We start from the raw sequence: 13,585 nt of genomic DNA, 5'->3' as shown, positions 1-13,585 counted from the left end.
GCAACCCAGCAGTTTCATATGCTCCCAGCAGGGGCAAGGCTGTGCATTCTCTTACTCCAATTCTTTTCCTGTACTGCATTCTGGTAGCCAGTAGGAGAGCTGCAATGGCAGCAGAACCATTTCTGTGCTTTCCAAATTTGCTGTCAGCTCTTTCCTGCTCTTCAGATGGGTGTGCCTCACAGAGAAGGATTTGGGGCATAAACTGTGCCTTTTTGCTCCAGCCACAGCTTCTATTCAGAGTTGTGGAATAGATTTGTTTCTGTAAAAGCCGGTTTTGTTAGTGTCCTTTAAATACCATGACAGAGGAGCAAGCAGCGCGTGGTGCACTCTCGGAGCTGATGCTGAGCTCTGTGTATGCAGCTACCGGTGTGCAAATTCATCTGCTCAGGGAATGAAGCACTGTACTCACATGCAAGCATTCCCAGCTGCCAGAGCAGGCTCTGGTCTGTGTGATAGGTGGGCGTACACATGGGGACTGCTCAACTTCATGCAAGCTCCAGGGACCTGCAGGCTGGCTGGGCACAAGGAGATGTGCTTATCCTTATCTGGAGTGGGAATGGAGGTGTTCCAATCAGTTCCCACTCAGCAGCAAGGACACTGCAGCTGTTATAGTGATGACTCCTCATGTGGACTTCCACCTCTTGCATTTAGGAGAGTAATGATGCTTAGTGTTCCACCTGTGACCCAGTGTGGAGGCTTGGTTAATTATTTGCTCACTGCTAATAAAATCAGTGATTCTAGAGCCGGACACAAAATTCTGCATCTTTTCTCCATCTTTGAATCCATTTTTCTATCTGTAGACCTCAGAGTGCTTGCTCCCTGAATGGGAATAAACCTCAAAATTCCTTCCTTCTAATGAATGAATAAAGGAGCCCAGCTGCTCCTTTGTATCCTATCTAACCCCAAATGTGAATATTTTTTTAAATGATGGCCTTGTGCTTCTTCTTGGGCTGCAGCAGCAGGCAGGAGGCTGCAGCAGCCAACCTGGAAAAGCAGCAGAACAGCTTCACCATGTATGGAGAAAGATACCAGGACTGTAGGGTTGCTGCTGCTGATGGGGTCCTGAATGTTTACAGTCTGGATGGTGTTGCAGCTCCTCCTCGATAAGAAATGCAGCCAGTGCTGTCCACACCAGGCCTGAACTTCAGGGCTGCTACTGAAGCATCAAACCACATGCAGCCAACACAGTGCACTGGGGAAACAGCCATGTGCCAGCAGTGTTCATGGGTTGCGCTGACCATGTAGGTGTCTCGCAGCCTTGTGGGGTGCTTTGCTGTTTCTGTGGGATCTGCCTTTGCTCAGGGGAATCACAGCAGATGCTGTGTGAAGGAGACATTGCTTTGAGCTGAGCCCAGTGCTGCTCTGTGCACTGGAGACGCCCTGCTCCCCCCTGCCATGTGGATGTGCCAAGCTGAATTCACTTCAAATTAAATTTCATGGTTAAGTTTATATACAGAGAAGACTTTACATCCTCATCTTTCCTAAACAGCCAGTTAGGAACAACCCAGATACGTGCTATGGACCCACAGTGTGGCTAGAAACCTGTTCCCTGTGGGGAGGGTTCAGTGGACATACTGGGATCACTACAGGGTCGCCTGGCCACCACAGTGCCCAAGCACACAGTGTGCTATGGGTTCTTCCACCTGAGGTCCCACAAAAATATGTGCTGGCACCAAAAAGGCATTTCCCCTTGTGCAGGGATCCAGAAAGAAACTATGGCAGAGCATCACAATGCTGGAAACCTACAAGCCTGGCTGTCCCATGCTGCCTGCTGGCACCTCCCGTGGGTGACTCGAGTATGGCAGTACTGGTGGTACTGCAGATAGATGAGGCACTGGGAGAGGCCAGCAAATCTCCTTCCACCACAGTGAGGGTAAGGGAGGAGCCAAGAGTAGCAGAGGAGGCACCGAGCAATCCTGTCAGGCTTGTAAGGGTGTAGCAATGCTCACATTACCTCCTTGTCATGGAGATCTTCATAATATGTAACTCAAGGTCTCGTTAGATTTGATTAGAAACAGACACCCCGAACTTTGCATTGAAACTTTGAGGCCATCTCCAGTTACAGGAAGTCTGGACATATCCATATGCAGATGTATGCAATTTGTTTCACTTCAGCATTTAGCATGACTGGTTTGAGGTCAGGGATCCTGTTCCCAGGGAATGGCAGTTGCTTCTCTGAATGTGGAGCAAAGGGAGATGCATGCCATCACTGTGGGCCACCTCCAGCCCATCTTCTGCCTGTGGACAGCCAGTGGCTGAGCACTAGAGGTGAGAAGTAGTGGGGAGCCACCAAGGGATGGCCTCAGGGCCCCGTTCTTGCTGCTGGGGTCTTGGGGAGAACTGGAGGCAGCCAGTATGAAGGCATGGACGGAAATGTACCCAGCTTCATGACATACTAAATTAAAAAAAAAGAAATGAAGGTAACTGTAACAGTGATAGGATGAGAGATAATGACTTCAAGTTGTGCCAGAGGAGGTTGAAGTTGGATGTTAAGAAAACCCTCTTTTCAGAAAGAGAAGTGAGGCATTGGAACAGGCTGCTCAGGGAGGTGGTGGAATCACCTGGAGGTGCTCAAGAAACATGTAGATGTGGCACAGAGGGATGTTGTTAGTGGGCACAGTGGGATGGGCTGACAGTTGGACTTGGTGATCTTAATGGTCTTCTCAAGCCTTAATGATTCTGTAATTCTATGAATTAATAAGTATCATTGGTATAGCCTGTGACTGATATACTCAGTGCCCAGGGTGATGAATCCTCCTAAGAACCATACCAAAGCACTGAAATGGCAGATGACATGAAGCCTGTTTGAGCACCTCAGAGTCTGAGAGAGCAGCAATAATTTTCTTCTGAAAATCCGTTAGAGTGGTAGAGGCAAATAGCTCCCACACCTCCAGCATCAGTTCCAGTCCTGGCCACTTTTCTGCACTAATTAGGCAATTTCTTTCTCAAAGTCCTTTCATGTCTTATCCTCCCATACTCAACTTTGTGCCTTTATGCCCAGGAGCAGTAGCCACATTTCATCCTTTTCATTTCAGCCAAATTACATTAACTCAGTCCTTCAGCTGTGAAGGTGAGTGCAGACCTCCTTACAAATCCACCCACTTCATGCTTTTGCTATGAAGCCATGGCCAAGCTGTTCACCAAGCAGCAAAGCTGCACATCAGTGATGAACTAGGCTGAACAAAGTTGTAACAGAAGGTAAATGCTGGAAAAAAACAGGGATTTCCAGACACTTTGGCAAATATATCTGGGTTAATGTCCTTGGAGGTGACACTGCAAAATTCTCCCAAGGGAAATCTCCTCATAGAGAGACCATTAGATGGTGGAATTGTTTCCCAGAAAGGTTGTTTCTGGACACATTTAAAAGCAAGCTAATATGAAATAAAAAAAAAAAAAAAAAAAAAAAAAAAAAAAAAAAAAAAAGCCAGCTGTTGTGTTCTTGCATTGGTAAGGAGGGTTTGAGCAGAAAGTATTCCTGCAGCCTTTCCATGTAGGTTCTGCAGGAGATGAGGTGAAGGCAATGTTTCTCTATCCTGTACCAGACTGGGGCTTTCTGCAGGTCTCCTACATTAGCCCTCTGTGTAGTGATGGGCACTGCTTTGCCAGCAGCAGTGTGAGTCCTCACAGCAGGTTGCCTGGAATGCAACCAGAATGGGGGGACATTTGGGGACACATGCTCATAGAGCAGCACCCCTTGTACCCAGCCCCAAACTCAGACTCTAATTTTCCCCGTATTTCTCCCTGTCACCATCTGTTTGTTTCTATTAAAGGCTTTTCCCATTGCTGGAGCTCTCAGTCTAAACAATCAATCGCCATAAGGTTTATACACACTTTCTCCTCTCTCTTTCTCCCTCCAAACCAAACAGGTAAGGAGAGCAGCTTGGGAGAGGCTGACTTGCAGCCCAACGCTGACCCCTCGGGCATGGACAGCAGCTACCTCAGCGTGAAGGAGGCTGGAGTGAAAGTCCCTCAGGACAGGGCCAGCACAGACCTCCCCAGCCCCATGGACAAGGCGGACTCGGAGAGCAACAAGGGCAAAAAACGGAGGAACCGTACCACCTTCACCAGCTACCAGCTGGAGGAGCTGGAAAAGGTCTTCCAGAAGACCCACTACCCAGATGTCTATGCCAGGGAGCAGCTAGCCATGAGGACAGACCTCACTGAGGCCCGAGTACAGGTAACAGCAATGCCTTGGGCTGGGCTAGGGGTGGATGAGCCTTGAGCCCCTTGTCTTTGAACTGAAGGGGCAACGGGGTTGGTGAATCCCTCTGCCTCAGAGGGCCAGGAGAAATGGGTGGCTGTGATGCAGTCTCACAGCTGCCACCAGCAAGATGTCAGCTCCCTGCTGCTAACCTGGGTGCCCAACTCAGCCAAACCCCAAAACAAGGGAGTTTAAGTGCTTCTCTTTCTCTTGAATCAATATTAACCCAAAGGCTTGGCAGAGCTTAGGAGCATATGCAAAACAGAGAACCACTGCTGAGAGCAGATATCTATAACTCATATTTTGATGGCCACCTAAGGCTGCTGGGAAGCTAGGACATCATTTTGTCATCTGGTTAACTCTGTGACTCCTGTATTCAGGCGTTCATTGCACCACCGCTTCTACAACTCACATTAGCATCAGGAATATCTAGAATGGGAAGGAATCTGGTTATACCTCTCAAATCAGGAACCCTGCTTGCTTTCTGCTTTGAACCCTGTAAACTCTTTTCACAAACAAAGCAGCTAGGCCAGCATCCCTGTGCACATTAGTTCTAGATTCATTCCTAGCTGCAGGACTTTTCTCACCTGCTTGTCCAGACCAATCTGCAGGGCTCCATGGTCTTCCCGACAGCTGTTTCTCCTCATATCAGCTGTGAATGTGTCTCAACAGAAAGCGGAGAGGCTCCTGTTAGTTCTGTGGGCAGGGGTGGGCACCTGGCAGCATCCCCACACCTGGCTTTCCTCCATATCCAGGCAGTGCTGTCCCTCCCCAGCAGCACCATTCAGAGAGTCCTGGCACAAGGAAATGATGGGGCTCCTCTACCCCCCTTCAGATCCAGCACTCCAATTGCTAGGACTGCTAAGGAGATCTTTTCAGTGGTGCCCCTGTGATGCGGCAGGGGCTTGAAAGTGAGAGGGAAATGTCAAACTTGGCTGTAGCGAAATCACTGCCTTGGAGGAGAAGAAAAAAAAAAAAAAAAAAAAAAGAAGAAGAAAAGCAAAGCAAGAAGTAATATATCTTGATCCCTTTTCCCCCATAAAACCCTGGGAGGCTGGTGGAAGGAGCGGAAAGACTGAGCTAAGCCTGCAGGAAATTAAACATGAAATGAAAACAAGCTCAAGTTATTCAGTTCTCTCATCCCAGGCTCCAATTTCCCATTCCAGGCCACTGATAAAATGGTGTCCAGTTTCAGTGCTCAAAGATGAATTCTGGCTCTGTTCTTGCAGGCTGGAAGGCAAAGGGCTGGTGACCATCTCTGGCAAGAGGGCACACAGCCTGGCCATCAGCATCGGGATAGGCCTGGAGACAGACAGATGGACAAACAGCAGAGGCAGGAAGGGGCAGATGTGGGGAATAATGGCCACTGAAAGGGGAAGATAGAAGGGAGGGAAGCTTGCTTTAATCTTCCACTTGGCATTAGGACTGAAGTAATGGGCAGCCCCGGGGCAGTCCCAGGCACTCAGTGGTGTTGTGGCCCCAGGCACCCCAGTGGGCAGTGTCCAGTGGGCACCCACACAGCAGCACCAGCTGGGCAGTAGGGAGAGCAACACATTTCATTTCAGCCCTGCAGCCTCCATGGAGTGTCAGAGTGCGTGCATATGGATTGAGGTATACCGGCATATGGCCGCATGTTTATGGAGACAAGAAACATTTTCTGTTCTGTAGATTTTTATAGGACTGATTGGATACATTGGGGCTTATCAAAGCACTGTCTGCAGGAGTCAGATCCATGACATTTGCCCACACTCCCTCCCCACTCGTTCACACTAAGGTGCAGTGCAACAGGAGCACTCTTGCAAGCACCCTGCCCCCACTCACAGGCAAAGCCCCAACCACTGCGCCCCTTCGTGCAGCAACATCTCTCAGCTGAAGGTGACAGGCAATGAACAGAAAATGCACACTTGGTGCTTTTTCAGTTTTTTTTCTAGATTTCCTCTTTTGGTACCTTCTGAATTAAAGGAAGCCAGGGGAACTCCTACAGGAAGATACCAAGCAGCCTGAAAATCATTTGCTCTCAAGGAAAAATGAAACAACTGTTTGGAGCAGTTGATCGCAAGAAGCAGTGGGGCACAGAGGGCAGGGAGCATCTCCATGCCCTGGGCCCCAAGCACCTTGCCTGCAGGTGCCCTTCAGCCTCGGGGTTGTGCAGATATTTTGCCCCAGCCTTCCAGCTTGCACTTTGAGCCTAGTTTAAACCACTTTGCCTGGCCATTGCCAGCCCCTTCTGGGGTCGGTCCCAAGCAGGGCAGTGCAGGTGAGTGCTTGCCAGGAGGGGTCCGGCCACATGTGCTGGGCATATGTCAGCCCCAGCACCGTGCGCAGCCCACACCATGCTGCCTACCTGCAGGCACCCGCTGTGCACAGCAGGGCTCCGCAGCCCCGGGAAGAGCCAGGTCAGCACCGCTGGCTGTGAGCCTGCAGATCAAAGCGGAACGATCCCAGCCAGCCCTGGGACTGGCCCGCAGCTGGGCCGGGGTGGCCGTGCCAAGAGGAGGCAGAGGAAAAGCAGACGGGTGGATGCCTGGGGCACCAGTGTGCTCCTGCAGGATGCTCTGCATGTGCAGCGCTCTCAGCTGGAGTGATATTAGGACTGTTCTGCTGAACTGCACCCTCTGGAAATCCTTGCGGGGTGGAAATTGCACCCATAGGACATTCTCAGAAAGCACAAATCCTCGTACTGGTTTCTTCCTGGACTAGCTTCTAGCTGAGCTGACACTGCAAATGCTGTTCTAGTCTGAAAGCTGCACTATGCCCATTGCCCGGCTCACTGAGCACAAGAGCAGCCCAGAGGGGCTCCTGTTTCTGTGCTATCGCTACAGTGAGATGCCAGTCCCCCAGCCCCAGTCACCGTGCAAAACTTGAAGCAGAAGCAAGAAGCTCACAGCCTGCTTCCTTCATGCACTGGCGTGACCTGCACACCCCAGCCCCTGGTGATCGCATGCATCGCTCGGTGCCTTCAAAGCAGCTCGTGATTGATGTGTTTCCCTGACTCACAGGCTTCAAGAGGCTTTGAAGACACTGGGCCAGGCTCTGATCTTTCTTATGCTGATGCAAATCAGGAGCAATGCTGCTGACAACAGTGCAATAATCCACACTGATGTCAAGCCAGTAAAAATAAGAGCAGAAACAGAGTTTTGGTCTTTCCACTGCCTCAAAGGCATCTGAGCAGTGCTGTGAAGAGCTACAAGACCTGCAAAGCAGAAGACATGCAACTCATAGAAGTGCACTTGTTTGCAAGAGCTAAGACGGAAAGGAACACTGAAAACCTTTTTTTTTTTAACAGTTAATGAAGACTGAGAGTTCAGTAGTAAATAGAAGTTCTCAGCCAACAGCATCTTCACAGCCAGGACCTGGGGAAAGCCCCAGGTCCCAGCCTGGCACAAACACACACTGATGTGTTTGCTCCTTGTCTGAGCATGGGGGGAGCTGGGTCATCCCAGGGCAGAGCTGGCTGCAGGGCAGAGGCCAAGGCTGGGCTCCTCCTCTAGACCAGGCTGCTCAAAGCTCCTGGTCCCATGGGCTCCCCTGCCCTGTGCTCACAGCCCCACACCCTTATCTCCCCACAGGTCTGGTTCCAGAATCGACGAGCCAAATGGCGCAAGCGGGAGCGGTTTGGCCAGATGCAGCAGGTCCGGACCCACTTCTCCACTGCCTATGAGCTGCCTCTGCTCACCCGTGCTGAGAACTATGCCCAGGTGAACAAATCTCCTGCCCAAATCCATCTGTCTGTCTGTTCCTCACTGCCCTGCTCCTGGAGCCCCCGAAGCCATGCTTTGCTCCTGGGGTTCATCCCCTGCCCTCAGGTTCGGGTGCAGGAGCATGGGGTTGTGCCATTGAGCAGCAAAGGCACAGCAGCTGTTCAGGTGAGTGCCCTGTAGCGCTCCTTTGAGCCCCATTGGATCACAGCTACCACAGCAGGCGCCAAGTCCTGTTGGGCTTCAGATCCATTGTGCGCTGTGTTTTCCGAACATCCTATAAAGTCCAAGGTGTTGTCCTTCCCCACGCCCTGATGCGTTGTTTTCCCCCACAGATTCAGAATCCCTCCTGGATTGGCAACAACGGAGCTGCCTCCCCTGTGCCCGCTTGCGTCGTCCCCTGTGAGCCAGTGCCCTCCTGCATGTCCCCCCATGCGCATCCCCACCCTGCTGGCGGTGTCTCCGACTTCCTCGGTGTCTCCAGCGCCGGCGGCCACGTGGGCCAGACTCACGTGGGTGGCCTCTTCGGCACGGCCGGCATCGGCCCTGGCCTCAATGGCTACGAGCTGAACAGCGAGCCGGACCGCAAGAGCTCCAGCATCGCGGCCCTGCGGATGAAGGCGAAGGAGCACAGCGCCGCGATCTCCTGGGCGACATGACAGGGCTGCCGTCCATCGCCTCGGCACACCGCGAGAGCCAGTGGGGAAGCTGGGAGACCTCCAGCCGGGATTCCAGCCAGCCCTTGCCTCCTCGGGGATGTGAACGCAGCACTTTGAGCTACCCTAGGTGTATAGAGGACGTGTGTTAACGTAAGTGGCGTGTGCCCAGCACGGACATGGGAGGTCCCGGCCTCCCGGCACTGGGTCAGGGCTGTGGGGCAGCGCTGCTGCTCCCTGCTCTGGAGGTGTCCTCTGCTATCGCCACTGCCTCCCCGGGGACTTGGATGCCTTTTCTCCCTGCTCCTTTTTCTGACACCAGATCTGCCTTTCCGGAGAGCAAGAGCCCACCAGCATCTCCAGCAGCTGCCCCATCCCTCCACATGTACAGCTCTTCCCTCCTCAGAACCCATCTGCCTTGCCCAGGGGACAGGACGGGGACTCTGGCACCAGCAAAGAGACACTCTTCAGGCTGCTCCTGCCTCATGGGAGCCATGGCTGAACGGGGTGAAGGGATATTCAAGGCCAGAAAGGTGGCAGTGCTATCCCACTTCCTTCCACCCAGCAGGAGGTGAAGTACGGAGCTTAGGGGCCTCTTGTGTGGGCACAGTGCCACCACTCTGCTGTCTTTGATGGCTCTCCAGCCATCCAGCTGGAGATGTGCATATGAAGTGATGGCTGCCTGGCATCTTGCAGAAATCACACCCCCATGAGCACTTGGAGTTTGCTCTGTTGTAGTTGTGGCTATTGTGCCGTAGCTTTTACAGGACTAGGAGTCACTGCCCTCTGCTCTCAAGTCCCACAGGGCCCCCAGAGAGGAACAGCTTGAGCAGAGCACGCAGCCAGGGCTGTGTGAGGGCATCCTCACATTGTCCCTGGCCTACCCCATGCAGCAATGTCTCTTCCCATCGCCTCTCATTTTCTGCTTCCCCAAAACCACCTGCCAGCACCTACCCACACCTCCTCCAGAGTGCTGGGGATTGCAGGTAGTGGCACTGCCCCATCTCTGGCCACTCCAGTTCGCCCTCACCTAGCAGAGTGAAGGAAACACCAGAACTTGCTCTCTCTCCTAAAGTCCCACCCATGGTTTTCTCCCCACGTGCTCCCACTTGCACAACTCTATTTAGTACAGTCTCCTCTCCAAGGCCAAACCTCTCTCAAGCCATTCAGTCATAGCACCGAGAATAATTTCAGAGTTTCCTTCTGCCCCACCAAGAAGCCATAGCACACAGCTCACATGCTGAGCTCCAGCTCAGTGAGCAAGAGAAGTGCAGGGTTTTGCCCCATACAGCCATCACATCACGCTCCATCCACTCTAGGTCCAGAGAGATTTGCAGCAAAGGGCTGCAAAAAGGCTACAACCAAATGTCACGATGCAGGTTAACTGCATGCCATATAAAAATATTTCTACAGCGCCTAGACATTGCCATACACAACACAGATGATTACATCAATGCTAGATCAAATGTAACACATACTTGTTGGAATATGGAAAGATCCGTAGTGCTGTATCTTGTCTCTGAAAATATGCTGAGATGCTTGGCTCGGCGTACCTCAGGAACAATGTGCAGTCAAGCAGACTGTGCAGGTGACCTGGGCTTTTCCACAGAAGCAAACCAGACTCATGCCCCAGCCTGAACGTTCAGCTGAGTTACCAGACTAAAATGTGCTTCAGGTGCCGATTACTGAGTGGCTCTGGATCACTGTCCTAATATCTCTTTTCTGCATGCACAGGCAATAATGTTACAGTTTAAACTGCAGTGAATACCACCATTTGCCTTACCCCAGACCTCGCCCAGAGCCCTTTTCCCACAGTGCAGAGGGAAAGGCATAATTCCACTGCAGTGCTCAGCCCCCAGAACTGAGCAGTGCGCAGCAGGTTGAGAGGGTGCATGGGGATGGATGCTGCAAGGGCGTGGGTACTGCTGGCTGTCCCACTGGGTGGCAATGGCCATGCTGGGGCTTTGCTGCACTCTATTGAAGCTGAAGGGCATTCCTTCCTCCACTCTCACAGGGCCAGGATTTCATCCAGGCTGCATAATGGCTCATGAGATGAAGAGCTGCTTCCTCTCCTCCTTGTGAACTGGCCTCAGACAACACTGCCAGGCATGCCCAGCCCTGAGCTGCTGGGTGCACTGCAAGTGCAGAGCTCTGCTCCCATGCCCCACTCTGCTGCCATTCACCAGCATAGCCCCTCTGCATCTGCCATCCTGCTGCATCGTCCTGCCAGCAACAGCCTGGGTATGCAGCAATGCAGGCAGGTCTCCAGCTGTGTGCATCTGTAGTTACACATTTTTTAATTAATGTAATAGTTTTTTTAAACCAGCTGTTAAATTAATAAGAAAAGCTGTACAAATATATATATACACACACTTAGATATATGTGTGTGTAAATATATATATTTTAATCTAGCCAAACTGCAGCCAATGCATTTTTAAGGGTCACAGGGTCAGTGCTGTTCTTGCAATTTCAAGCTACCACAAGGATGCCTTTTTAAATAGTAATAATTATTATTTTAATACCTTTCAACTCTATTTATGACTTTCTTCTCTATTTATTTCTTCTTTAGTATTTCACTCCTGTCTATACACGGAGTTGCAGTTCCCTGGCTGGGATTTAGATGCCTGTGAAGCTGCAAGCTTTGCATCCCCCTCCCCAGCCATGCTGTATCCTGCACGGTGCAGCACTGCAGCCTCAGCGCCCTGAGCTCCCCTGCTCTCAAGCTGCCCTTTGCAGCCTTGCAGAGGAAGGAAGCTGTCTTACATTGCCCAGGGCTGGAAACACATGAGACATCCCAGATTTTGGGGCTAAGAAAGACAAGCAGGGAGAGCAGCACAGTTCCCAACAGGGGCTGATCGGTAGTTGCGTGCTGCAGGCTGCCAAGTGCTCAGAGCAGTTGCGCATGTATTGGCAGCAGCTGCAAACCAGTGGTGAACATCCCATAGCTCTCCCAGTTGCTGTCCCCTCAGCCCTTTAACTCCTCTGAGCATCTCCCGCTGTGCGTGCTGGAGCACATCTGGCCCTGGGATACGGGCAGGGGCACTGCAGTAATGCCGCCCGCACGGACGCCCGCTGCGTGTGAGGCGGCAGAGCGGGTGCACACGTGCGTGGCACCCCCTGCAGCACTCCCCTGGGGAGAGGGACGCTGGGGGCACTTCGGCAGCGAGGGCTTTCTGGGGGTGGGGAGGCCGGGTTCCATCTCATAGAGCAGAGCAGCGCCTTGTAAAACGTTCTCCAAACAAACAAAGCCAAAAAGGTAGTTTCCTGGAAAAGGATTTAAAAAACAATCAGGCAGACACAGAGAACTGTGTTTATTTTGCTGCTCTGACTGACACAACAGAAAGCAAACAGACCGAATTAGAAATTAAACCCAAATGGGAACAGGGGGAGGAATTGGGCTGAAAGTCATCCCCAGCCCTTGTTGGGCCGGAGGAGGCAGCCCGGCGCAGCCTGGCACCCCGCTAGCTCTTCGCTGGTGCCCCACTCCCCACATTGCTAGGTAGGTAGGTAGAGCTAGGACTTTTGTACTACTGATTTTTTGAAGGACAGTTTTCAATGTGTAATAATATATCGGTTTAGGTGTGCAGTGTTTGAAAGAGAGACTGGGAGAAAGAAAGAAAACAAACCTCAATCAATATTATTGTTTTTGTTGTAAGATATTGTAACCTTGTGTAAACGCAAACTTTTTTTTTTTTTTCCTTTAGCTTAAAGGCCTGGGGTAGAACATATTAAAACAAAATTTAAAAGTTTTTAAAACGTCAGGAAAAAAAAAAAAGAATAAAAAAAATCATTAAAAACATTGCCATGTGAGGTTTGTGCCATGCAATGTTAATGCCTATGCAGCCATGTATTAGCAGTTCATTACAGTGGAACATTAAAAAAAGAACAAACAGACTTACAGCTTGGTTCTTTCCATGTTTTTTCAAAGTAAGTTATTGCACTTGCAGCTTCCATTTTATTTTGTTTGTTTGTTTGTTTGGGGGGAGGGGAGGGCTGGGATTTCCGGGCACTAATTTTTATTTTTCCAGTTTTTTAAGGGGTGCAATTGCTGGGAAGGCCCCCGCTCCCGAGCCCCCGTGGCCGCGGAGGTACAAGCACTGTTGTTGTTGTTTTGGTTTGCAATAAACTCCTTCTCTTCTCTCCTCTCAACTGGAATCTGTCTGTTTTGTTCCTGACTCATGACAGATGAAATGCGATCAGAGGGGCCTCCAAAATCTCACGTTAATTGAAGTTGGCAAAAAATACTAACAGTGCCCTTTTGAACTGCTGACACAGTGCAGAATGGATTAGCTGGGGGTAGATTAACAACAGGTGGCAGCTCACGGGCCTGCTGCCCCTGCCCTACAAAGAGACGACTGCCAGCCCGTAGCCTGGTGCAGCAGCATCCCAACAGCCTCCCCACATCCCCAGCAGCCCACTTGGGGACCTGTTGGGCTGTAGGCAGGCTGAACCTCTGGGCTTGGCCCCTCCCTCAGCCCCAGAGGTTCTCAGCACACATCCTATGTCCTACACCTCATCCTAATGTGGGGAAAACTCCACAGCACTGGCAGAAGCAGATTGGGTAAAAGCTCAAGCCCTCACATCCAGCTGTGCACCAGAATGTGCTCTCTGCGCAGGCAGAGCTGAGGAGATACTCAGCAAACACCAGCAACCCACTGAGAACAGCCAAGCTTTCCATCAGCTGGCAGGGAGCACCAGCTCAGTTCAGCTGGAGCAGAACTGTTTTCCATCTCACAGAGAAACGGATAACGCAGGTGCTGTTGCAAGCTTATCCATTCCTCTCACTTGCAGAAGAAAAATTCCTTCCCTCCCCAAGCACTCAAAGACAGATTCTCCAGATGTTGGCAAAGCTCTGACTATTGAGAGAATAAAGCCAGTTTCAGTAACATCCTGCTTCTATGGGTTACATCAGAAATCGCTCCTGGCCTGAATGCTGCCAAAGAACTAAAAAGTCACCCCATTAACTCTACAGATGAGAAGCCCACCACCTTTTGCTGAAGCAACATTTTCCCACTAGCTTTACCGGAGT

General features: G+C 51.2%; 1 protein-coding gene across 5 annotated transcripts in view; it reads left to right on the top strand.

Moving 5' to 3' along the window:
* Positions 1-12,705, top strand: part of ALX4 (ALX homeobox 4) — a 28,112-nt gene extending 15,407 nt beyond the window's left edge. For all 5 annotated transcript variants that reach the window (XM_085224604.1, XM_085224608.1, XM_085224607.1 and 2 more), the window contains 3 exons: positions 3,867-4,177; positions 7,771-7,899; positions 8,235-12,705. In XM_085224604.1, coding sequence (XP_085080730.1) covers positions 3,867-4,177; positions 7,771-7,899; positions 8,235-8,558 — 764 coding nt within the window. In that variant the 3' untranslated portion in view covers positions 8,559-12,705. The remainder of the gene's footprint in view (positions 1-3,866; positions 4,178-7,770; positions 7,900-8,234) is intronic.
* Positions 12,706-13,585: the final 880 nt, after the last annotated feature.

The sequence above is a fragment of the Meleagris gallopavo genome, chromosome 5, assembly GCF_905368555.1.
Source record: "Meleagris gallopavo chromosome 5, MGAL_WU_HG_1.1, whole genome shotgun sequence".
NCBI classification, from domain to species: Eukaryota; Metazoa; Chordata; class Aves; order Galliformes; family Phasianidae; genus Meleagris; species Meleagris gallopavo.
The sequence above is the reverse complement of the archived record's forward strand: the minus strand, read 5'-3'. Positions and strand labels throughout refer to the sequence as shown.